Source organism: Megascapheus bottae, chromosome 14, assembly GCF_031878675.1.
Source record: "Megascapheus bottae isolate mThoBot1 chromosome 14, mThoBot2.hap1, whole genome shotgun sequence".
Taxonomy (NCBI): Eukaryota; Metazoa; Chordata; class Mammalia; order Rodentia; family Geomyidae; genus Megascapheus; species Megascapheus bottae.
In genome coordinates, this window is record NC_143522.1 from 52651887 (window position 1) to 52678922 (window position 27036).

General features: G+C 44.5%; 1 protein-coding gene across 1 annotated transcript in view; it reads right to left on the minus strand.

Annotated features, from left to right (window-relative positions):
- The window catches only part of Slc7a8 (solute carrier family 7 member 8), a 64665-nt gene that overhangs the window by 27443 nt on the left and 10186 nt on the right, over positions 1-27036 (minus strand). The window contains exons 2-3 of the mRNA XM_090345249.1: positions 17501-17705; positions 15955-16106 (exon numbers count right to left, since the gene is read on the minus strand). Coding sequence (XP_090201375.1) covers positions 15955-16106; positions 17501-17705 — 357 coding nt within the window. The remainder of the gene's footprint in view (positions 1-15954; positions 16107-17500; positions 17706-27036) is intronic.

The following is a 27036-nucleotide window of genomic DNA, read 5'->3' on the forward strand; positions in this document are numbered from 1 at the left end:
GCTCAGGGACAGAGCCCAGGCCCAGAGTTCAAGCCCCAAGACCAACCAAAAAAAAAAAGAATTCCTTTTTAAAAGAAGTGTTCCACGCTGGCGGCATGGCCATTCATTCACGCCTGTAATCCTAGCTACTTAGAAGGCTAAGATCTGAAGACTGAGTTCAAAGCCAACCCAGGTACTAAAGTCCATGAGACTCTAGTCTCCAATTAACCACCAGAAAACAGGAAGTGGCTCAAGGGGTAGGGCTGTAGCTTTGAACTGAAGAGCTCAGGGACAACAGGAGTTCAAGTCCCAAGACACAAAAAAGTGTTCCAGCTGGGCGCTTGTGGCTCAAACCTGTAATCCTAGCTACTCATGAGGCTGAGATCTGAGGATCATGGGATCAAGGTTTGAAGCCAACCTAGGCAGAAAAGGCCACAAGAATTATCTCTAATAAATCACAGAAAAAGCCAGAAGTGGAGCTGTGGCTCAAGTGGTAGAGTGCTAGTCTTGAGCAAGCAGAGCTCAGGGACAGTGCCCAGGCTCAGAGTTCAAGCCCCAGGACCAGGTAAATGTAGCACAGCTTTCCTTGGATTATGCTATGCTCTCCCACACTGCCCCACCCCCCCTTCCCCTTCTTTCTTATCCTGTTCCCTCCAGTGTCAGCTGCTGGACCTGGACTTTCTGCTGACTCACCATCCCGTATTTACTTCAGCCAAGTAGCCCAACCACCCAGCTCAGCATTTTCCAAGAGCTGAGTAGTTCTTTCTTCAACACTGGCTTTCATGGCTTCTAAGCTGAGTGGGGTGGAGGGGCATAGGAAAAGGGAAGACACTCAGAAAAGCAGGTGTGACATGTCCTTCTACCTGGGGTAGGGCTGGCAGGCAGGACTCATTTGAATTCATCTCATTCCTTTGCCAGCCTATGTGTGAAAATTTTATTACCTCATTTTCCAGTTCTCCAGGCTGATGACCTTCAGGCATGGAATATAGTGGATGGGGTTGTTTTGTTGGGTCTGCACTGCTTGGCAGGGTTTGCTAGACAATCCCTCACATTCAGGCTTGGAGGAGAGGATGTGGCTCCTAAAAAAGCTCATGGGTCCACATATAGGCTCATGGAAGCCAAGGGCTGCTGGCTCCTGCCTCTAATCTTAGCCACTCAAGGGGCTGAGATGTGGGGATCTTGGTTTGAAGACAGCCAAAGCAGAAAAGGCTGAGAGACCCTTATCTCCAGTTAACTACCATAAAGCTGGGAGTGGAGTAGTGGCTGAAATGGTAATGTCAGCCTTGAGTGAAAACAGCTTAAGGAGCAGCATCCAGGCTTTGAATTCAAATCCTAGTACTAGTACCAAAAACCAAAGAAATAAAAACCCCAAACATAACAAAACAAAAACAAACAACAACAAAACAAAAACAAGAAGGCTCATTGTGTCTGTTAACCAAAGTCTGTAGTCCTCAAATGATTCAGTTATATTCCAACTGTGAGGGCAGCTAGCATTCAAACTTGCTAATCTCTGACATTTTGTCCCTTCTCCTTAAATCTCCAGTCCCAGGAGGCCATACTCTCGGAATCCCTTAAGTCTTGTGATTTTATATTCCTGGGTAAATGATAAGATCTTGGACTGCTCATATTAGCTTTTAAAATTTTACTTGACAAGCCAGGTACTGGAGGCTAGCTCATTCTAGCTACACAGGAGGCTGAGATTTGAGGATCACTATTCAAAGCCTCCCTGAACAAGAAGGCCGGTGAGACAAGAGTCAGTTAGCCACCAAAAACCCAGAAGTGCAGTTGTAGCTCAAATGATATAGCATCAGTCTTGAGTGGAAAAAGCTAAGGGAGAATGACCAGGCCCTGAGTTCAAAGCTCTAGAACAATCATCAAAAAAAGGTTCACTAGATGATTAGATGATTAATGGGTGAGTTTCTAACCCCTGGGCATGAATTCCCCTGGGGAAAACAAAGTGATTTTGAGAGTCCACAAGAAAAGGATGGAAGAGAATTCAAGTTGGCATGAGAAAGCAAGCAAGTTGGTACCACACCCAGTGGAAACTCAACTCCAGGAAAACTGGCAATTTCCAAGCTCATCAGTCCTCTTATCATCTCCCACACAGGAAGTGGAGAAACAAAGCCCCTTATGCCTCAGTTTCCTAAGTGTGATCTCAATTGGTATACTTTGAATAGCAAAATCCCAATCCAAGGGTAAACAATGGAGATTAGAAAAGACATGATGCAAAACCAGGAAAGAAGTGGTGATCTGGATTAGGAATGGAAGCATATTGAAATTGGAAAGACTGTGATTTCTTAGGTAGTCTGTAGAGACCAAGAGACTGAACAGACAAGACTTAAGTCGATAGGCATATCTAATATCTCCTTCCCTAGTGGGGGAAGAAGCCTCTGTAAGACTGCTGAATTCTTTGATATATGTAATTGTAACTATGATATATAAACTATAAGTCACTGTACCAATGTTCTTTCTTTAATGGAGCGCAAGACTGAGGCTCTATGACTTTTAACTGTATCTTTGTTCCAGGCACTATTGGAACAAGGAACACTGTATAGGCCTGACAGTGAATGAACAGGTGTTTACTACAGCAGATATGGAGTTCAGAGGTATAAGAGATGACATCTCAGAAACAGATTTTGAGTACTGGCTACCTAGCAAAAACAGAGGGCCAATTTAACCAGTGTAAATTGTGCCAATGAGAAGGCCTTCAAATACAATCAAGCATTGTCCTCAATTTACTTCATGTTCCCCCAACAAAATGTGCCACCCCCAACTCCATCACCCTTAATTACCAAATCTTGCCAATGTTATAACCTAATATCAAATATATTCATTTCTCTTTTCTCCTGTGTCCCAAGCCCCAAATTGTAGAATTGTCATTTCTAAAATATAATTTTATTATTATAAATATATTATATACAGGGGTCAGGTAATTCTTCTTTTTTTTTTTTTTGCCAGTCCTGGGCTTGGGCTCAGAGCATGAGCACTGTCCTTGGACTTTCTCAAGGCTAGCACTCTACCACTTGAGCTTTAGCACCACTTCCGGCTTTTTGCTATGTATGTGGGGTACGGAGGAATCGAACCCAGGTCTTCATGCATGCTAGGCAAGCACTCTACCACTAGGCCAAACTCCTGGCCCTAGAATTGTCATTTCTAATCTGATTCTATAACTACACTATAATCTGTTTCTTATCTCTGATCTTTCTCCCCTGGACAATCTATCCTTTGCTCTTTCACCTTTACTGTCATAGCAAGATTCTTCTAAAATAAAATCCTGATATAATTTCACTGCCCCAATTGAACCTTCAATGTCTTCCCATTGCCCTTGAGGTAAAGCCAATCTCTTTAGCGTGGGCCTATATCCCTTTATAATGGGGGTCCCCACTTCTGCTACACTTCCTTCTTCCTCCTCTATGCTGTGGTGACACAAAGGACCATGTTCCCAGATTTTACCACTTGTTAAATAACCTCCTGTGAGAACATTCTACCCTCTTGTAGATATTGGATTGTCTCTTTCCACATGGTCCAAGATATTCTTTAAGCCACTTCTATGCCTTTCTTTCTCTTAGGGCTAATTCCCTACTTGTCCTATTGGGGAACTTACTACTTTGAAGTGAAATTCTCTGTATATTTGGTTAGTTTCTTAGTACACAAACGATGCCTGGCACAGTGCCTGCAGAAAAACCAGTACTGAAATACTGGCTAATGATTGATTCTGTATCTCCCGCTGTACCTGTAAGAGGACAAGCAGTTACACTCAACAAATAGTTATTCAGAGAGAAGCCTGTCAGGCATGATAGCCTACAGCTATCATCCCAGCAATTCGTTTGGGAGAATGGTGGTTTGAGGCCAACCCAGGCAAAAAGACCTCTATCTCAACCAGCAAGTTGGGTATGGCAGTATCCTTTGAGATCAGACTGCTCAAGTGGTAGATTGCTTATTGTGAGCAAAAATGCCAAGTAAAAGCATGAGGCTCTGAGTTCAAGCCCCATTACCAGTGCGTGCGTGTGTGCGCGCGCACACGCATACACACAAAGATTTGGCTCTTACTCACCTGGTTATTTCATTTCCGATCCCTCTTGGAGGCTCCGATCACACACAAAAAAAGTGGTTACTTTTCCCCAAGAAGTTACTTTTCTTTTGATCCCAAATCATGCTCAAACCCTTTCTTCTTCCTAGTTGTTCTCTGTCGTTACGGTTTTTGGTGGTACTGCATTTGAATTCAGGGCTTTACACTCACTTGACAGGTGTTCTACCTCTTGAGCCACAACCTTACCCTTTATAATAGATCTTTGTTATTTGTTTTGCTAGTCCTGAGGCTTGAACTCAGGGCCTGGATGCTGTCCCTGAGCTTCTTTTTGCTCAAGGCAAGCAAGCCTTCTACCACTTGAGTCATAGTACCACTTCTGTTTTGTTCTGTGTATGTGGTACCAAGGAATCGAATCCAGGGCTTCATGCATGCTAGGCAAACACTCTACCACTAGGCCACACTCCTGACCCCTGTTATTTTTTTTTGAACAGGGTCTCAAGTGTATGCTCAGACCTGGCTGGAGCATGATCTGCCTACTTATACATGTAGCTAGAATAACAGGCTGGTGCCATAGTTAACTCTTTTTTTTCCTGTTGGTCCTGGGGTTTGAACTCTGGGCCTGGGAACTGTGCTCAAGGCTAGCATACAACTACTTGAGCCATAGCTCAACTTCCAGGTTTTCTGGTTAACTGCAGGTAACCATCTTATGGACTTTTTCTGCCCAAGCTGGCTTCAAACTATGATCCTCAGATCTCAGCCTCCTGAGTAGCTAGAATGACAGGGGTGATTTATCAGTACCAAGCCGAATTTGATTTCTGTGTTAGGATAGTGGTCTCAAATTCATGCTCAGGCAGGCCTCACACCTCAATCCTCTCAGTCTCTGCTCCCTAATAACTAGGATTATAGGATTGATCCACTATATCCACGTGCTATTCTCAACTTTATGTCCATCTGGAGCCTTCCTTTTTACCCCGTCTCAACTTCAAAACACTCTTCTGCCTGCTGTACACTTTTTTTTCTTGTCACAGTGTATTGTCATCAACCTCTTCACTACAGGCCAGGTGGAATGAGGAAATGAGGTAAGCCCCTAAAATGGGCCAGATGGAATGCAGATATGAAAACTGAGTGCTTAAGGCATTTCTGCACAAATAAAATCTGAACCATGGTCTCAGAAACAGACAGCCAGTTAGTAGGATCCAAAAAGGCCATCAATCAAATCCCCACTGACCCTATAAAAGTATGCCCCTAACCCCATAGGAGAGCAGGAGCTTAGCCAAAACAGCAGGAGCAATAGCATCGTGCTATCTCTTGTACTGGTGTTTTAATAAATCTTTATTTCTTCCATTCTGTCTTGATAAAGTCTTTAATTAATCCTAAATTCTTAATATCACAAGACTCAATCAACTTAATATGATGACTGACAAATAGATTTTCTACTTTGTTTCTTTTTTTCCAAGGATTTATTTTAGTATAAAAAAGGTTAAGTAGGGAGTAGAGAAGAGAGAAAAACATTTCCTGTGCCCCATGCAGAAAATAGAAGTTATGAACTCAAAATTGCTTTTTTTTGGGGGGGGGGGAGGGTCGGTCAGTCCTGAGGCTTGAACTTGGCCTGAGCACTGTATTTGAGCTTTCTCAAGGCTAGTGCTCTACTACTTGAGCCACAGCACTCCTGGCCTTTTCTGTGTATGTAGTACCAAGGAACTGAACCCAGGGCTTCATGTATGCTGGCCACTCTATCACTAGGCCATACTCCTGGCTCAAAATGGCAGTACTTATCTGTAGTTTTTATACTTTTTTTTTGGGGGGGGGGGTTGGGGGAGGATTGCAGTCCTGGAGCTTGAATTTAGGGGTTGGGCATTGTCCCTTAGCTCTTTTGATCAAGGATAGCACTCTACCACAGCTCTATTTCTAGCTTTTGGTGGTTAATTGGAGATAAGAGTCACTCAGACTTTCCAGCCCAGTCTGGCTTAGAATCAAGATCCTCAGATCTCAGCCTTCTGAGTAGCTAGGATTAAAGCATGAACTACCTTTTGAGCTGAGAGAATACCTGTAGACTAGCCAGTCCTAATTCTCAGGACCACGGTTTCAGGTAGCTAAGATAGCCAAGCACACCAAAAATGCACCTAAGTATGAACCACAGCACCAGTTCTGGCTTTTCTATGTATGTGGTACCAAGGAATCAAACCTGGGTCTTTGTTCATGCTAGGCAAGTACTCTACCACTAGGCCAAACTCCTGGCCTCTCAAGATTCTTATCAGCCAGATGTATTCTTTCATTCTTTAGGTCTTTATCCATTCAAGGAATTTCTAGATTTTTACAATTTTAAAGGGTAAAACAGAGTTAGATTGTTCCTCCCATATTTCCTAATCTTGTAATTTTTTTTTTTTTCTTTTTGCCATCATGGGACTTAAACTCTGGGCCTGGGTGCTGTCCCTGAGCTCTTCAGCTCAAGGCTACCTCCCTACTCCTTGAGCCACAGCACCACTTCCAGTTTTCTGGTGGTTAATTGGAGATAAGAGTCTCAGGTCCTATTGTGCCCACGCTGGCTTTGAACCTTGATCCTCAGATCTCAGCCTCCTGAGTAGCTAGGATTATAGGCATGAGCCATCCCACCCGGCATCTAATTTTGTAATTTAAAATTAAAAGGAGATTATCTGCCTGAAGTTTATCTCCTGGTTTTATACTTAATAATGACTAAAAAGATAGGTATTTTCCCTGTCTTTTCATCTATCCATCCTACTTCTAAACAACTTTGGTCCATTCTAATCTTAAAAGGAATTTTAAGGATTGATGGTTCATCTTCTATAGCCTGAATTTTAATCTTAATGTATCATAACAAAGTATGTATGTATGTGTATGGGGGATGGAAAGAGGGAGAGGGAGAAGGGAGGAAAAGTGAGAGGGGGAAAGAGAGAGAGAGAGAGGCAGGCTAGGCACCATTTAGAGTTTCAAACCAGATTGGACTCCATAGTGAGATCCTGTTTCAAGGAACAACCTCAAAAAAGAGACATATAGTAAAATTGACCTTCACTACAACCCTGGTACCCGGGGTTGAACTCAGGGTTTTGTGCTTCTAAGCAGAACCTCCCTGTTGTTTCACTTCTCCTTTGGTTTTTGGCCTGGGCCAGCCTCAAGATTCTCCTACCTCTCCTTCCTTAGTAGCTATAACCATGAGAGTATGCCACACACCTATTGTCCATTGAGTAAAACTCAAAAGATTTCTAAAGCTGGGTACTGGTGGCTCACTCCTGTAATCCTAGCTACTCAGGAAGCTGAGATCTGAGGATAGTGGTTTAAAGCCAGCCCAGGCAGAATAATGCTGTGAGACTCTAACTAACCACCTACACAACAAAACCCAGAAATGGTGCTATTGCTTTACCAAAAATCAGGGACAGGGACCATGACCTGAGTGAGTCCAAGCTCCATGACCCACATACACACTGAGAGGGGGGAAAGAGGTATTGGGTATATGAGAATCAGATCTAGGTCAGTCTGGGTTTTTTTTTTTTTTGCCAATTGTACTATATACAAGATACCCAGAACACTCTTTGGAAACTTTGGAAAGGGCAAAGAGGCAGCATTGCCCAGGTATCTGAGGTAATATCTTTAATATTTGGGGTTGAGAAATTTGAGGCTAGAGAATATGAAGGCTCAAGGGAAGATCAACTGAGATTAAGGGACTTAGATGCTAGGAAAGACTACTGAGTTCTCTCATGTCCTGGGATTAATTTGTGGGGAGACTTGCAAAACAACAGGCAGCATCTAGCTGCAGGCAGCTGGAAGCTTCTATAAAGGAACAACAGGGCATCTCAGGGTTAGAAGAAACCCATGAACTGTTTCCCTTTCCAAACACTCATTGAAGGAGGAGAAAATGTTGAAGCCCTGGAAAAGGAGCTTCTTAGGAATTTCAGCAGAATGATGAAAAACAAGATAAGAAGCATTTTTCCTTGTGAAATGCACACAGAATCCTTCTTTTCTCCTCCGGGTGAAGGAGGGGGAAGAATTTATTGAGGACAAGACCCTCAGGGAGAAGGAACTTGAATGAACATTCTACTTTAGACACTGAAGAGTGACTCCAGCCTCAAGAGAGAGGAAAGGCCACGAATGATCTGAAATGAAAGACATTCCAGTTCCTAAGAGAAAAAGGATGGGAGGGAACCAACAAATGTCGACCAAAATGGATGTTGGGAAGCAAGAGCGACAGAGGCTGACAGGAATCCTGTTGTTGAAGCCACTTTGACTGAGACAATTGTTAAATACCAGTTGCCAGGTGCTGGTGGCTTAAACCTGTCATCCTAACTACTCCGGAGGCTGAGATCTGAGAATCACAGTTTGAAACCAGCCATGGGCAGGAAAGTCTATGAGACTCCTATCTTCCAGGAACCAGCAAAAAGCTGGAAGTGGAGATATGGTTCAAGGTAGTGTCAGCGTTAAGGGGGAGAAACTAAGACAGTGCCCAGGCCCTGAGTTCAAGCACTGGCACACGTGCATATCTACACAGTAATAGGTGGCCATTTTTCTAGATTCAGCTCCTGAACTGCCCTGCCCCCGCCCCACCCAAGGTACTGTTAGGCAATGCGGACTAGCTAAGATCAAGACCACTTTTTAGAGAGGATAAATGAGTTTATTGTCAGCAACCCAAAGCAGGCTAGTTCCAGGGAGATGTTCAGATGGCAAGGGAGGGAAGACCTTGGGTCTTATGCAAGATGGTTACACAGTTAGCAGGCATTAATCACGTATACAAAAGGTCAGGTGGGTTGTCATCTACTTCTGACCAGGTGGGCAATTCTTTTCTAGCTGTGCAGGAATCCGGACATTCCATAACTATATTTTCTGTATTGTTATTTAAAATAATGCCTGCCGAGCAGTCCCTCAGGGCCACATTCCTGCAACTAGAAGCTAGGAAGTGCTTCGCCCAGAGGGGTAACATTTGTCTCAGAACCACACTAAAAACCAAAATTAACTTAGTCCAGTCAAGTTCTATACCAACAAGCTCGAAGTAAATCACTTATCTGACCAATTCTGTTATCTGGGATAATAATCCAAACTGCCAGTCCTATCAGATTCATTGATGATTCTGTGCCTCTAATCTTTCCACAAAGCAGTAATGACCTGAAATGTTAACTGAGCATTTACTTACCTGTCAGGCTGAGGACACTCACCTTATAAGGAGAGTATGCTTGGCACGACTGCTGTGCTATTGGGTTTTTGTCTGTGCTTTCATGTCTTCTCTGCCTATGATACCAACTTTTTTTTTTTTCTCAGCCCATTGGTACACTTCCTTTATGGAATAAAGTGTTTATTCCATTCTGGAATTAAACACAGGACCAATTAAGCTAGCCATTGTGATGATCCCTTGTAGACCTAGATGAAGGATGGAGTCCTGGTCTTATTCCTCAGAGGCAATCAGGGCACCAGGTGCATGCTCACCTGCTGGTGTCTGCAGGCAGGTCATTCTGACCTTGGTCCCCAGGGGACAATGATCTCCACACCCCTGGTGGAGCATTCCATTGTGAGCCGTCTTAATTTTTGCTTCCTTGTTAGGCCCTATATAAATCTACTCCCAAATCCAGTCAGGAGCCCAACTTCTAATCCCACAGGAAGCTCTGTGCCCCTCGCTGTTCCTCAATGAACAGTCTATAGAGGATCGAGTCCGAGTCCAGCCTATTCCTTTTCCATTCTCCATTTTCCTTATACTAGGAGATTGAGGTAGGAGAATCCCTGGAGCCCAGGAATTCCAGACCAGCCTAGACAAAGAGCCAGGCACCACAGGCTCATTCACTCCTATAATACTAGCTACTCAGGAGGCTGTAGTCTGGAGGGCTGTGGTTCAATGGTAGCTGTAGGCAAAAAAAACCCCTTGAGACTCCATTTCCAGTTAACCAGCAAAATGCTGGAGTGGAGGCATGTTTCAAGTGGTGAGCAAGAAAGCCAAGTGGGAGTGCAAGGGCTTGAGTTTAAGCCCTAGTACTGGCACTAAATAAATAAGTAAACGAGTATAATCTCTAACTGAAATTGTCATAATTTTGTTCTTTGATTCTAGAAAGCCAAGTAACAGCTTGATAAAGGGTCAAGCTGTAGAAATAAGCTGTTGATAACATAAGTCAGGACAAATCCAGACCTCAACATTATTTATTTTATTTAGAACCATAGCAAGGGAGGAGTGAGGCAAAGAAGGTGGCTTTTATTGTTGCCTTTTTTGTGTGCTGGCCTAGAGGCTTGAACTCAAGGCCTGGGCTGGAGCGCTCTCTCTCTCTCTCTCTCTCTCTCTCTTTTTGCCAGTCCTGGGGCTTAAACTCAGGGCCTGAGCACTGTCCTTGGGCCTTCTTAAGGCTAGCACTGCTCTACCATTTGAGCCCAGTGCCACTTCTGGCTTTTTTCTATGTATGTGGTACCAAAGAATTGAATCAGGGTCTTTGTGCACACTAGGCAAGCACTTTACCGTTAGGCCAAACTCCAGACCTCCCTGGAGATATATATATATATATATATATATATATATATATATATATATATATTTTTTTTTTTTTTTTTTTTTAACCACTTGAGCCATGGCTCTACTTCTGGGTTTTGCTGGTTAACTGGAGATAAGAGTCTTTCCTGCCCAGACTGGCTTTGGACTGAAATCCTCAGATCTTAGCTTCCTTAGTAGTTAGGATTTACAGGCATTAGCTAGCCTGTTGACTCTTTTTATGTCTTAACTTGATTCTTCTATGTGCAGAATACAGTCAAATACAGTCATTATTTATGAGACAATAAAAGGGAGAAGCTAAATCACAAAAAGAGGCACCCAAACCAAGTTAACACCTTAGCTCCCTCCTCCCATGAATATGCTTGCTCTGGAGAAGGGAAAAAGGATTTTCATTTAATTAAAATGTAAAATGCCTTAAAAAAAATTTTACTGCCTGGTGTCCAAGAATAATCTGCTGACTCAGCAGTGAATAATCAGCTTTGACCTAAATAATAAAAGAACTCACAGTGGTGGCTCTACTTGCACAAGCAAATCCAAATCTCCCCCCCCCCCTCTCCCTCTCTCTATCTCTCCCTCTCTCCTCCCCCCCCCCTCTCTCTCTCTGTCCTCTTCCTCTCCCCACCCCCCTGGCGGCTCTCCTCTAGGCCAGGCAAGCTAGTTCCAGCAGGTTTTTCTGCCTCTCCACCCCCAGCCATCTGGCTCATCCAAACTTAATTTCTCATCTGATAGCTTCCAAAACTGCCCCACCACATAACTAGACTTGACTTCATCTCCTCCCTCCCACAGCAAACCCTACCCTCAGGCAGCCTGGGATTTGCCACACTCTGGGCTTCTTGCCCCGTTCTTCCGGGCTCTGCATAATATATGCACACCAGTGACCTTTCCACAAAGGACAGCCTTCAAAATCTCTCACCATCCCATCACCAGCCTGCCATGATAAGACAGTGGAAAGCAGTTTCCTATATATACATTCACTGCATGCCCAGCTTTTCTGCTGCTTCTCTCTCAAGGGTAAGGACAGGCTGGGTGGCTCCTGGCTTACCCAGACACCTGTTGTAAGGGTGGGCTGAAGGATGCTGAGAGTGGGGGGTTGGGAAGGGCTCTTTGGGTTACAAAGAATTTTTTTTTTAATCCTCTACATGAAGAAGAAAGAGGAGAAAAAAGACTTTTTTCTTTCCTTTTTCTTTCTTTTTTTTTTGCCAGTCCTGAGCTTCGGCTCAGGGCCTGAGCACTGTCCTTGGACTTTCTCAAGGCTAAAGCTCTACCACTTGAGCCTCAGCACCACTTCTGGCTTTTTTTTTTTTTTCTATGTATGTGGTACCGAGGAATCGAACCCGGGTCTTCATGCATGATAGGCAAGCACTTTAACCACTAGGCCAAACTCCCAGCCCATCTTTCCTTTTTCTTTTGCACAAAGATAGCACTCCACCACTTGAGAAACAGATCTACTTCTGGCTTTTTTTTTTTTTTGGTAGTTTACTGGAGATAAGAGACTCACTCACTTTCGTGACTTGGTGGCTTTGAACTATGACTTGCAGATCTCAGCCTTCTGAGCAGCTAGGATTACAGGTGTGAGCCATTGAAGACCAGCTTGAGCAGAAAAAGTTTGCTAGGCTTCATCTCTAATTACCTGACAAAAAGAAGGGCTGGATATGTGGCTCAAGTGGTAAGGCATGAAGCCCTGAGTTTAAATCATAGTACTTAAAAAAAAATAAAAAGGGCTGGGAGTTTGGCCTAGTGGTTAAAGTGCTTGCCTAGCATGCATGAAGACCCGGGTTCGATTCCTCGGTACCACATACATAGAAAAAAAAAAGCTGGAAGTGGTGCTGAGGCTCAAGTGGTAGAGCTCTAGCCTTGAGAAAGTCCAAGGACAGTGCTCAGGCCCTGAGCTCAAGCCCAGGACTGGCAAAAAAAAATAAATAAATAATAAAAATAAATAAAAAGTGCCCAATAAACCAGAAAGCTGGACCTCTAGCCACATTCAAAGCAGCAAGCAGCTGTGACTGCGTGGCCTAGAAAGAAGGAAGGGTCTGCAGTGCACCTGGGCAGCGGAGGTAAGCTGTGTAGAGAGGCAGGGTGTGGTGCTCCATTCTCCCCTGCAGGGAAACAGGATGCCTATGCTCTCGGGCTTAAGATTTTCCTGTTTCAAAACAGGTAGAAAAATACTTGAATACCTAGCTCAATGACACTGAGGAATTCCTGTCTTTACAGGATAAGACAGACTATGTGTTAAGTTGGAAGCAAGTTCTTGTCCCAGGGGAAGCTCAGGGAAAACGACTGAAAAAGGGTTTGAGTGCAGCAGACAGACTTTGGGAATACAAACTGCACACTGTGGCGAGGCCTGGCTGGTCTCCAGGGAGAGAGGGACTGAACAAGCCTTAACCTTTGTGTGTGTGTGAGCCAGTACAGGGGCTTGAACTCAGGGCTTGAGAACTGCTCAAGGCTGGAATTCTACCACTCTACCACAGATCCACTTAGGGTGTTTTGGTGGTTAATTGGAGATAAGAATGTCATGGGTGGGGGCCGGGAGTTTGGCCTAGTGGTTAAAGTGCTTGCCTAGCATGCATGAAGACCCGGGTTTGATTCCTTGGTACCACATACATAGACAAAAGCCGGAAGTGGTGCTGAGGCTCAAGTGGTAGAGCGCTAGCCTTGAGAAAGTCCAAGGACAGTGCTCAGGCCCTGAACTCAAGCCCAGGACTGGCAAAAAAAAAAAAAAAAAGAATGTCATGGGTGACAGGTGCCGGTGGCTTATGTCTGTAATCCTAGCTACTCCATGGTTCAAAGCCAGCCTAGGCAGGGAAGTTTCTGACTCTCTTATCTCCAATTAACCATCAAAAACTGGAAGTAGTGCTGTGGCTCAAAGTGGTAGAGCACTAGATTTGAGCTGAAGAGCTTAGGAATAGTGCTTAGGCCCAGAGTTTCAAACCCACCCTCTGCTCCCCCCCCAAAAAAAAGTGATGGGCTTTCCTGCCTAGGCTGGCTTGAAACCCTCAGATCTCAGCCTCCTGAGAAGCTAGGATTACAGGCAGGAACCACACTGTCCTGGCAATCTTAGGCTTTCTTACCATAACAGGAGGAAAAAAGGGCCTCTGGTCTGAGACATTTCAGCAGCATCAGCAGGAAAAAGGAAGCTGTGTGCATAAGACACTGAAACAAGCACTGGCCAGCACTCATGTGCTTCCTCTTCCTCCCCAAAAGCTTGTGTGATGGCAGAAACAAATCTTCCCTGCATTCCCACACCTCCCCTCCTCTCCTTCAAGCTCTGGATTCAGCCAGAAAGCACAGAGCAAGGACCAAGGGGTCCCAACACCCCAGCCCACCCCTAGACTGACAAGATCTGGCACTAAAAACCGAATGCTGTGCTAACCCTCCCTAGACACAGGGTCACAAGTTACAAGCCCATCAACACAATAGCTTGGGTAAGCACTGCAGTTAGAATGCAGAGTGGAGCCAGCTTTGGCCAGCCTGGGGACTTATATCCCTTTGCCTCTAGGTCTGAAGGTTTCATTAGACATGTGTGAAGAAGTCTCTTCCCCTGAGGGTCTCTGCCCCACATTACAACTTGCCTAGGTGGTAGGATCTGTTCCTGAATGTACATGCTTAAAAGAACCCTCTTTCTTCTCCTATGCAACTGCCTGCCTGGGAGGGGGCTGAGATAGGTCAGTGGTCCTCCCCCTCCTTCATCCCCTCAGCAAACATCAGAAGGGAAGTCTTGGGATAGAGGAAAGGAATAGCAAGGATGGTCCTGAGCCTGTGAGCTAGCTGTAACCTGTTGGAAGATGTGAGCAGAAGGCGATGGGGAGCAACCCTAGAAGTACAGCCAACAAGTTGCTTGAGAAGTTAGCGTTGGATTAAAGACATGAAGTATCTCAATCCAAAGAGATCATTGGCCCCAGTGCTTTGAGAAATAAGGCTCTGCAGACTTTCTCTATCAAGGCTCTCTACCTGTTTGCGATCACAGCCATCTTCCCCCCCCCCCTTTATTTTTTTGCCAGTCCTGGGCTTGAGCTCAGGGCCTGAGCACTGTCCTTGGACTTTCTCAAGGCTAGAGCTCTACCACTTGAGCCTCAGCACCACTTCCGGCTTTTTTCTATGTATGTGGTACTGAAGAATCGAACCCAGGTCTTCATGCATGCTAGGCAAGCACTTTAACCACTAGGCCAAACTCCTGGCCCCATCTTTCCCCTTTTATGAATTTATTTTATTTTATTTTTTGGCCAGTCCTGGCTTGAGCTCAGGGCCTGAGCACTGTCCTTGGACTTTCTCAAGGCTAGAGCTCTACTACTGGAGCCTCAGCACCACTTCCAGCTTTCCCCCTGCCCCCCACCATGTACTGGTATGGAGGAATTGAACTCTGGCCTTTGTGCATGCTAGGCAAGCACTCTACCATGAGGCCAAACTCCTGATTACCCCCCTAAACATAAGATCTGCATATAAGGTGTTCCCTCTAGTCAAAAAGCTAATTTCAGGGCAGGGACCAGCCAGGGATAAACTCGCTCTTAGGACAGTTTAAAAAAAAAAAGTGCGTTGAAACTGGATGCTTGGTGGCTCCTGCTTGTCATCCTAGCTAATCAGAAGATCTTTGTTATAGGCCAGCTAGAGTAGGAAAGTCTGTGAGACTCTTATCTCCAATTAACCAGCAAAAAAATCAGAAGTGGAGTGTGGTTCGAGTGGTAGAGTGCTAACCTTGAGGGAAACTAGTCCAGGGATAGCACCCAGGCTCTGAGTTCAAACCCCAATACCAGCATATGCATGTCTCCAGCATATGCATGTGTACACACACACACACACACACACACACACACACATACACAAGTTGGCAAGTTGATGTAAAAGCAGACCATTGTAAGGCCAGAATGTTCTTCCTGTCATCAACTGAGAGAAGCCAGCATGTTCTACTGTGCTGGAAAGAGAACAAATCAGGACCTGCTTCCTAGGTTAAGTCACTTGCTTAGTTTTATGTTTACTTATCTGTTCAAGGAAAAGGATAATATTGGCCTAGCTTACCTCATGGATTTCTCATGAGACTCAAATCAGATAATAGAGGTGAAAGTGCTTCATGTAAAAAACTGTCTGTGGAAATTACTTTGTCAAGAAGCTACTTAGGATTTGCCTTGGGGTTTTTTTTATTGTATTTTTTTAACTTCAAATTTTTTAACTACAAAGGGACGACAACTTAAAATGTCCATCTAAAGTGTTCAGTGACTTCTTGTTTTTAGCACCAGATCATTACAAGCAGAATCCATTCGTCCATACTTGCATGGACAGGAGACATGGCTCAAGAGGTAAAGCACTTGCTTAACAAGCTCAAGGTTCTGGGGTCAAACCCAAATAAAACAAAACATTTTCAAGACACATTTGTAGGAAATATAAAGAAAGACAAAAAAGAAAGAAAGAAAGAAAAAGAAAAAAGAAAAAAGAATGAGGCTGACAGAGACTGACCTGAAATTCAGGCCCAAACAACACTTACATAAGCAGATGGCTGCCAGGAGTCGAAGACCAGACTCTGGGGGAAAGCAGGTAGGGAAGAGTGGCTGTAGCACGTAGTTGGAGAAGGTGAGGGCAATGACAGCCTGGTTGGTTGGGTAGATCACCAGCACAGCAATCCAGAGCCTCAGGAATCTGAAGGAGGAACACACACCCCGCCGCCAGGAATGGCAGGGATTTAGTCATCAGTGGAAAGCCCAGGCAAGTCACTGGGCAGCCATGAGCAGAGCAGGTGAGCCCAAACAGGTTCAAGGATGCTGCAGCACCCAGCTCCCACCCCAACCCAAAGGAGACAGCAGCTCTCCACAATGGCAATAAAATAATTTAATGATCAAGTGTTAAGTTTCAACTAGCACTGACATGTCTTAAAAGTTCTTTTCTTCTCCTTACTACTTTCAGCATCTCCTCTCTGTGGCTATGACACCCCACCATGCCCACCCCCTGCCCAATCCCATAGTAGAAAAAGTAAATCTGTAAGTGCAGAATTCTGACAGCTATGGCTTGCTAATTATGCTGTTTTTTAAGCGCCAGTCAGGGAATGGATTTAGTTGGGATTTGTGGGCCAAGTGAATTCTGTACCTTGGCCCATTGGTAAAGGTTGAGCTCCTAAGTAAAGTTAGAGACAAGGATATCGGAGACGGGAGGTTGACAGAAGGGAGCCATTGGCAAGGCACTGGTGGTTTACACCTGTAATCTCAGGAGCCTGAGATCTGAGGATTAAGGTTCAAAGTCAACCTTAGCAGAAAAGTCCGAGACTGTGCTCTTCAATTAACCAGCAAAAAGTCAAAAGTGGAAGTGTGACTCAAGTGGTAGAGCACCAGCCAAAAAAAGCTAAAGGAGAATGCCTTGGCCTGAGTTCAAACCTTAGTACTGACATACACATAAAAGAGGTTATTATCCTCGGCAATATAAGAAAAGGAACACTTTACTTTTAGGTACTTACTCTCATTTGTCAAGACAAAACACTGTGTTTTTGTTGGTTACTTTTCCTAGCAGTCTGTGGTCCGTGTTGCCACATGCTTTCTATTTTCTCTTGCTTATACAATCTTGCCTACCAAATTCAATAGATTAAAATAACAGCCAGGCTTATCCCTGTAATCCGAGGCATTCGGGAAGCTAGGATCTGTGGACCATGATCTGATGGTCAGAGTGTGAAGTCAGCTTGTGCAGGAAAGTCCATGAGATGCTTATCTCGGGTGAAGCAGCAAAAAGTCAGAAGTAGAGCTGTGGCTCACGTGGGAGTGGCTATCCTTGAGTGGAAAAGCTAACAGACACCCTCCAAGTGCCAGTGCAGGCACCCACACCCAAAATGACACCTTAGCTCCTCTGTCACTCTCAGGAGTGTGAAGAGGACATAGGCTACACTAACAGCCATGACAAAGAGGCCAAACAAAGAATAATCCTATCCCTTGCCCTTCTTGGCACACTGGTGACCAGAAAACCTTGGTCTTGGTTTCCTTCGACTGGCATCTTTCTGTCATCTTTCTTCTTTTCCTCAAATTCACTGACACCTCCCCAAATTTGCTTACCCAGCCAATCCTCCGAAGATGTCCTTGACATAGGAGTAGTCACCTCCTGACTTAGGGATGGTGACCCCTAGCTCAGCATAGCAGAGTGCTCCCACAGCGGTGATGAGGCCGGTCACAATCCAGACAATGAGGGCGAGGCCCACTGAGCCAGCATTCTCCAGCACACCCTTGGGTGAGACGAAGATCCCAGAGCCGATAATGTTCCCTGCAAAAGACACCAAGGGTAAGCAGGGGAAGACAGTAGGGTCAGGACAATTGGCAAGATGGGCTTTGGCAGGAAGATCAAGTATCCCTGATTGGATTCTAAAATGTCCCAGAGATGTATAAATGTTCTCCAGGCAGGTATGTCTAGCAAGATTTCCCCCAGGCTCTCTTCTCTGATCTGACTCTGAAGTACCTCCGAGATGCATGGATGATCATTAGGTAGGTGTGCTTACAAGTCATTCTCCTTAGAGTAGGGAAAAGAGAAGAAAACAAAACGGACATGTATTGACTAAGAACACGGTCAGGTACTTTCAAAGTCTATTGAATCCTCAAAACAACCCTGTAGAGTCCAGATAACATTGCTTACATTTTACAGAGGGTGAGAACAAGTCTCAGATGCCAAATGAGCTGCCTAAGGCCATTTAGTAAGTAATGGAGCAAATATCCAATCTCATGACACTAACTGGGCTACACAGGATAACAGGTTTAGGACTGGATTTTAAAATGGCAAGAGTGTAGTGGGCAAGGTGGCTCATGCCTGTAATCGTAGCTACTCAGGAGGCTGATATCTGAGGATTGCTGTTAAAAAGGACCTGAGACTTATCTACATCTAACCTCCAGAAAATGGGAAATGGGGCTTGGCTCAAGGGTAGGGCAGTAGCCTTGAGTTGAAGAGCACAAGGACAATGCCCAGGCCCAGTGGTAGGATAGTAGCCTTGAGTTGAAGAGCTCAGGGACAGCACCCAGGCCAAGCTCAAGCCCCAAGACTCACAAAAAAAAAAAAAAAGGGCAAGAGTGGAGAAGTGAGCTACTTTTAGGAACCATCTGCCAACTAAAAGCTTCAAAAGTTAGGCAAAGGACTAGGTGCTGGTGGCTCATGCCTGTAATCCTAGCTACTCAAAAGGCTGAGATCTGAGGACTGAGATTCAAAGCCAGCCTGGGCAGAAAAGTCCATGAGACTCTATCTCCACTTAAGCACTAAAACAAAGCCAGAAGTAGAGTTGTGGCTCGAGTGGTAGAGTATTAGCCTTGGGCACAAATTCTCAGGGACAGTGCTCAGGTCCTGAGTTCAAGACCCAGAATTGGCCCATGCGCATGCACATATGCACACATGCACACATGTGCGTATACACACACACACACACACACACACACACACAATTAGCCAAAGGGCAAAGTCTTCTGGACAGATTAGTGCCACACTGAACAACCAGGAGTTTTCAAGACCAATGTATATGGACCCAGTATAATTGTCCATGTGTAATTCCAACAATAGAGACAGAGGTGGAGGATCATGAATATGGGGCCAGCCTAGGCTCTATATATTTGTCTTAATAAAACATTATATAATAAAGACAAATATGTATATATATATATATATATATTTGTGGTAATAAAACAGAACACATGAGTGCAGGCAGAACCTTTGCAAACTGGTTTCTCCTCCAGATACAATAGTCCCACCCTAGAAGAACAGGAAATAATCCTATAAAAGTCATCCTAGTAGTCTGGAAATGGTTTGTTGACGAACATACGTGCAAAACCCCAGCACTATTCTTCCAAAGGTCATATGCCTTCTCCATGGTTTCCTGTGGCCCTTATACAACTTTTCAGAATTCAGAAAGATGGGGAAGGGCACATATTTCTCTCTCTCTCTCTCTCTCTCTCTCTCAAACTAAAAGACTTACGCGGAATCTAAGTTAAGTGTCTTTCTCCTAATTCTACAGCTAATGATGGGTGAAACTGGACCTCAAAATCAGCCTCCTGATGTTTAAGCCAGTACTTTCCTTCACCAATCCACTTCTACTGTGTGCACAGGGTGGGTTTTCTCTGAGACATGAGGCCGGAAGCACAGATTGGATGGTTCCTGGGGTTGTGTGTGTCAGGCAGGAGAAAAGTAGGAGATGAAGGGCAATTCAGAGCATGATTCTTTCCAAGTTTTCCTTTGTCCATTTCTATGACTAAAGACTAGTCAGGTCCAATGGATGGATGCTTTGATAGTTCTTTTCATGCCCAGCCTAAGAGTACCACTAAATGCCTATGGGGAGAGGCAGAGACAAACTTAAATCTAGGTAGAAATGCAGAGCTGGAGACCAGCTGGGCTTGACATTGTTTGGGGGGCATCTCAAGTGCCCATCGAGTCTCTCTAGTGGCTTGGAATCAGTGAGATGGAGACTATAAAGTTGTATGTTCAACTTCCCTACATTGACCTTTAGTTCTGAACTAGAACTTAACCTCAAGCCAGTCCTGAAAGTCATGTTTAAACTACAATTCAGTACTTAACCCAGGGACAGGTGCCTAGTCCTAAAACATAACAATTTTCATCACTTTCTCTTTTGTGCCTGTACTAGGACTTGAACTCAGGACCTCACACTTGGATTTTTCACTCAGGATGGTGCGCTACTACTTGAGCCACAACTTTCAGCTTTTTGCTCCTTAACTGGAGGTAAGAGTTTCATGAAGGGGCTGGGAGTTTGGCCTAGTGGTAGAGTGCTTGTCTAGCTTGCACCAAGCCTTGGGTTCGATTCCTTAGTATCACATACACAAAAAAAGCCAGAAGTGGTAGTGTCTTTGAGCTTTCTCAAGGACAGTGCCCAAGCCCTGAGTTCAAACCCCAGGACTTGGGGGTTGGGGTGGGGAGGAGTCTCATGGACTTTTCTGCCTGGGCTAGCTTCTTGATTCTCAGACCTCAGGCTCCAAGATTAACTGGGATTACAGGCATGAGCCACCAGGGCCTGGCTGCAGTTCTTAAAAACATTTCCTTCTTGTATGTGTATGTGAAGCCCTATGATAAGCATGAGAGCATGTCTTTCACCTTTCGTCTCGTCAACCAGTCTCCATATGCTTTGTGTGATCTGTTGACTTAGGAGAGATGGAAAAATCTTACTTTTAGTGTCCCAGGATTCAGGACACATTCACTTTGTCAAATGATTTCACTTGCCAGAACAAAACTGCGGTTCCCCAAAGGCACCAAGTATTGGGAAAGTGATTTAGAGACAGGTTGTGAAGACTGCTGAAAGAGAATAATAAATCCCTTACCTAATCAGGTAGTTATCAAAAAGTGTTATAAGGCATTCCAAACTCAGCCAAGAACAGAGAGATAGAACGAGGGCTGTAAAATCAGATCAAGAGGTTAAAAAAACAATACCAGGAGAAAAACAAGGTTTGACTTTGGTCTTTAAGGTACTAGGACAGGAAAAGGAACCGCTCTGCATTCCTCAGAGGCAGGAATGGCTGTTGCAAAGGGATTGACTATGGGGTGTTGAGGTGTTATTTAAAAGATCTGGCCTCTTGAAGGAGAGTCAATGTTCTACTAAGGATTCTTGGAAAACAAACAGGGATCACAGAATCTGTGGGCACTTCTTTTTTGCTAGTGCAGTGACATTTTTGGAGCCTATGCTCTCTTGCCCTGTCTTTGGAGAGCCTGTTCCACTTCCTGCCTCCACTGGTTGTTGGAGGTGCCATGACATTCCACGGAGTTGGCAGAGTGATTGTTAAGAGTCACAGTACATTGTCAGTAGGAAAAGAATTTTCTGCTGGGTGCTGGGGGCTCACACCTGTGAGCCTAGCTGTTTAGAAGACTGAAATCTGAGGACCATGGTTCAAAGCCAATGGATAGGAGTGTCCATGGGATTCTTATCTCCAATCAGGCACCAAAAAAGCGAGAAGAGAAGCTGTGGCTCAAGTGACAGCTCCAGTGCTAGTCTTGAGCTTAGAGAAAATGCTCAGACTCTGAGATATGGATGTGGGGGTGTGCGCACCCCCCCCACAAAGTTGGGTTCTTCTCCAATGATAAAAATATATATATATAGCCAACTTTAAATTATACATATTGAAGCCTGAGACATCCAACTATGCTCACTTATGCTGTGTTCAAGCTCAGGAAGGAAGCCCTTTCTGCTCCTAGCATGCCACTACTTAGAAATGTATAACCTGAGAACATTTCCCTCTGTGGTAACAGCCTGAGGAGCTTATGTATGAGAGCATTAGGTAAAACAAAGTTAGGCTTTGGATCTGGACAAAAGCTCACATTTACTCGAAAGCAATCCCTAGCAGGTACAATTCTCAGGTGGTTACATCATGAATACCCACCTTCCTCAATGGACCATAAGCTCTAAGAGCAGAAACTGTTGCTTTCGGTACTCTACTAGACGTTCACTCTATGCATACTTACTCCAGTAAGTAATATTTCATATCATGTACTGTATTTCTCTTCAGAACTTTCAATACCTATAAGTGTTATTGGTGCTAACAAAAAATATAGGCTACCAAGTTAAAGCCTAGGACCAGCCCATACACACAACCTCCCCCACACTCCCGAGTATAGGTTATTAATGTAAATACCATCTTCTATAAATATGAATGTCTTAGAAGTAACAAAAATAAATATGTAAGATGACTACATACATATATACATATGTGTGTGTGTGCCAGCTCTGGGCACTGGTGTCTTGTACCTGTAACCCTAAATTACTCAGGAGACTGAGATTTGAGGACTGAGGTTCAAAGCCAGCCCAAACACACAAATTCAGAAGATCTTTATCTCTAGTTAACCAGCAAAAAGCCAGAAGTGGAGGTATGACTCAAGAGGTAGAGTGTCAGCTTTGAATAAGCATGAAGCCCTGAGTTCAAGCCCAGGTACTAGTACAGAGAAAGAGATGAAGGAGGGAAGGAGAGAAAAAATATCAAGTGTGTAGGGGCAATTAGTACAACAACCCATTTACGTCACTGACAAGGAAAATACTGTCCGTTGTTCCCATCTCCAATTTGTAGGGGAAGAGAGTAGTGTAACTGCTATATTCCCATTTTACAATCAGGGAAAAAGAGGGAGTTTTTATTCCTAGTTTGTGGGTGAAGAAACAGACTCAGAGAGGTAGTTGTCTAAGTCACAGGCTTATGATGGTGGTAGTCACTGGGTTAGAACCTATGTGTTCTGCCACACTCTAAAACTTTCCTTGAAAATAAGAGACCTTCCTCGCACACTGGAGACAGCCTTTCAACTCCACCAGAGACAATGGGAAGAACTCACACTAGAAGGTAATTATTCAAGAACTGGAACATAGATCCAAATCTTTTCCTTCTATTGTAGTTCTCCCTTCAGTGATTTATAGAGCGTTCAGGTTCTTTCCTTTGCTTGATTCTCAGAACTGCTGTACTTTCACCTCCTCTCCCCTGCACCTTCATTCTTTTTTTTTTTTTTTGCCAGTTCTGGGCTTGAGCTCAGGGCCGGAGCACTGTCCTTGGACTTTCTCAAGGCTAGAACTCTACCACTTGAGCCTCAGCACCACTTCTGGCTTTTTTTTTTTTTGTATGTATGTGGTACCAAGGAATCGAACCCGGGTCTTCGTGCATGCTAGGCAAGCACTTTAACCACTAGGCCAAACTCCTGGCCCCTGCACCTTCATTCTTATCTACTTTTGTAGAAACTGACGCTCAGAGCAGGGAAAAGACTTGACCCAAGTCACACCTTGCATAAGTAGCAAGGTCTGGATGACAGGCCAAGTCCTTGAACCCCCACACCCCAAGGCTTCCTCCAGAGTTCATGCTGTCTCTCTTCCAGAAATTGCACAATAGATACTTGGACCACAGCAGGCAACAAGGCTTTTACATTTGGACTCAGTCCAAGGGAGACTTTCCTGAGGTCGCTTTGAGGCATGAGAGCTGGGGAAGGGCTTATCTATCTTTATTATGAATCTTTCTTGAAAGAAAATGTAAGAAGAAAATGGAGTAAAGATTTCTCTATTGTTTTACTCTTAGACTCATCTAGAACCATTTAGGAATCTGATACACACCTGTCTAGCAAAGCTGAGCTACTGGATGGAGGTCAGGGTCTTACTCTTGCTTTCCTCTACCCCAGTGAAGAAAGTCATCATCTTATCACACAGATCTTCTTTAATAGTAACAATAATAATTTTAGAAAAGAATTCTAGGATGCCTCGACAATGGGGCTGATCTTGGCTTGTTCTGGCCAAGGAAAGTTACACATTCCATTCAAATGGGGGCCAAGTTGTAGCAATGGGCAAGCCTGCACCAGGAAAACTGCCAGAATTGAGAAAATCCACATTTGCTATGAATAAATAATCCCTCACTTCCTCACTTGTAAGCCAGTGCCCCTGGGACTCCCATTAAGACATTACTCACATCCAGGCTTGTCCACACTAGTATGTTGGAGCCATCAAAGAATTTCCTAGGGCATGAAATTATAGACTTTTAGCACCCACCAGCCCCTCAGATTCAAAGGGCTTTGGCTTTCCTTTCTTCCTCATGCTAGTCTTGAAGTCTAGCCACAGCTTCCTGCTGGTGATGGGAGATCATGGCCGTTTCCATAAGATCTGGAGAAAGCGGAAGTGACCTGCATTGTGCTTCTTCCATATGTTGGCTGGGAGAATCTGAGAGCTTCTCAGGACTAGGGGGAAGAGTGTGGAAGGGGGTCTTGCATGCTGGGGCTGGACTTTGATCTTCACACCAGGCATGTGAGCTCACTGGGCTTCTTCTGCTGTATAAACTTCCCATCAGGACTGTACAAACAGCTACTGCAAGGTTGGGGGTGGGGAGGGCAGGTCAAAGTTCCAGCACTGGCTCTGTGGGGGTGCATGGCCTGCAGATTAGAGGTGGAGAAGGCCCTGCAGGGCTCTGATGTTCAAGACTCGAGTTGGATTAACCAGAGTCCTTGCTTTACCTCCCACAAGCATGTCACCTGAATTGATCAGACACTTCTTGTCTTCATGCATGGAACTAGGAACCTCATCCCTTCTGTTGCTGTGTGGATCACTTGATAATCTGTGCTATGCTAACATTGTTAGAATGAATGACAGGGATTTGTGGCAGTGGAGATGTAGACCAGCTGTAGAAGAATCTGACCCACTTGCTTTGGCGGCTTGGCTTTCCCACAGCAGTGTTGAGACAGGACCAAGCAGCATCCTCTGAGTCATTTGTCTGCTTGTCTAGGTCTAATTGTTAGCTGCCGCAGGTGGGTGGGTAGCAGGTAATTACATCTTAAGAACTATTTATTGATCGCCCACTCTGTACATGCTTGCTTTGGAAGGTGACTGAGAACACTTGTTCACACAAGGTCTTTTAATGAAATAGATGGAGCCAACCACCGCCCACCAACAACTGGAAGACAGGCATTGTGGCCTGCGGGACTAAAAAGAGTACTGAGTCCTCAAGTATGTGCATTAAGGGCTCCCATCTGGCTGGCCTCCAGCATTTCCCTGCATGATGGAAGAGGTGGGTACCCTACAGCCGCAAGCTGGACCTTCTTCAGTAGTTTCCAAGTAGGGCTGATTTTTGTCCCCTCATCCACTTCCTGAGATCTTTGTTGTATGTGGTGCACTCTGGCTCGTTCACTCACAGATGGTACTCTACCTGAGCCATGCCTTGACTCCAGTCTGGTTGGTTAACTGGAGATGAAGTCTCCCTGGACTTTCCTGCCCTGGGTGGCTTTGAACACAATCCTCCTGGGTTTGGGCTTTTTGAGGAGCTAGGATTTTAGGCACCTGGCATGGGGATACTTTGGTTTTGATTATGGGGTGACGGTGCTATAGGCACCTAGGATCAAGAGACCTGCTGAAGATCCTGAAATGGCAATGAGCAGGATGGCTTTCTACAACAAAAAACCGTAATAGTGCCAACGTTGAAAAGCCACACTTTTGCTGGGCACCAGCAGACCACGCCTATAATCCTAGCTACTCTGGAGGTTGAGATGTGAGGATCCTATAGGAAGCCAAACAAGACAGACAAATCTAACAGATTCTTATCTTCAATTAACTAGTTTTTTTTTAACTACTCAGGAGGGTGAGATCTAAGGATCACAGTTCAAAGCTAGACTGGGCACTAAAGACATTGAGTTTTTATCTCCAATTAACTTCTAGAAAGCGGAAAGTGGTTCTGTGGCTCAAGGGTTAGGGCAGTAGCCTTGAGCTGAAGAGCTCAGGGACAGTGTCCAGGCCCGGAGTTCAAGCCCTACAATTGACGAACAACAACTGGGAATGGAGATATGGCTCAAGTGGTAGAGTTTCAGCCTTGAGCAGGAAAACCTACTCAAGCACTCGAAAAGCTCTGAGCTCAAGTTCCAGGATGAGAAGAAAAGGAAAAGAGGAGGTAGAAGAAGTAGAAGAGGGGAGGAGGAAGAGAAAGAAGAGGAGAGAATGAGGAAAAGAAAAAAAAGGAGAACTACAAGATAATTATTCAGGGAAATGATTCCTTGATTCCTTCCTTCCTCTCTTCCTTGCTTTTGATGCCAGTCTTGGCTCTTGAACTCAAGCCTGGGTTGGGTGCTGTTCCTGAGCTTCCTTTCCTTAAGGCTAACACTACTACTTGAGCCATAGATACACTTCTGGCTTTCTGGTGGTTAATTGGAGATAAGAATGTCATAGATTTTCTTACTTGGTCTGGCTTTGAACTGTGATCTTTAGGTCAATTCCTCTGTACCACATACACACAAAAAAAGTCAGAAATGGTGCTGGTGCTGTGGCTCAAGTGGTAGAGTGCTAGCCTTGAAAAGCCACTTGATGAAAAGAAGCTCAAGGACAGTCAGTGTCCAGGCACTGAGTTCAAGCCCCATGACTGGCAAAAAAAAAAAAAAAAGTATAGGCAATTGGCTGGCTGGCTGGTAAGCAAGTCAGAGTTGGGCTGAATGAGTCCAATTCTTATTACCCAATGGGTATAAAATTTCAGAGCTATCATTAGGTCATTAGTGAGTATGGAATGTGTAGCTTAAGAGTAGGAGGGAAATTGAGGGTGGTGGAGGATGACCTCAAGGAGAAAGTAAACCAGTTTACTGAACATATACTACAGAAAAAGGGCTTTGTTTTAATACTTCATAAGAAATTTCCAGGGCTGGGAGTTTGGCCTAGTGGCAACATGCTTGCCTAGCATGCACAAAGATCAGGGTTTGATTCCTCAGTACCACATACATAGAAAAAAGCCAGAAGTGGTGCTCTGGCTCAAGTGGTAAAATGCTAGCCTTGAGGAAAAAAGCCCAAGGACAGTGCTCAGGCCCTGAGTTCAAGCCCAGGACTGGCACACACACACATACACAGAAAAAAAAAAGAAGAAAAAAAGAAAAAAAAAAAGAAATTTCCAAGCCAGGTGCTAGTGGTTCATACATATAATCCTACTCAGGAGGTTGATGATTGTGGTTCAAAGCCAAGTAGGCAAGAAAGATGATGAGGCTCTTATATCTCCAATGAACCAGCAAAAAGCCACAAATAGAATTGTGGCTCAACTGAGTGAAAAAGAGCTAAAGGACGGTGCCCAGGTTCTGAGTTCAATTTCCAGTATTGGCATCAAATATACATTAATTAATTAAAAATAAATTTCCACAAGCA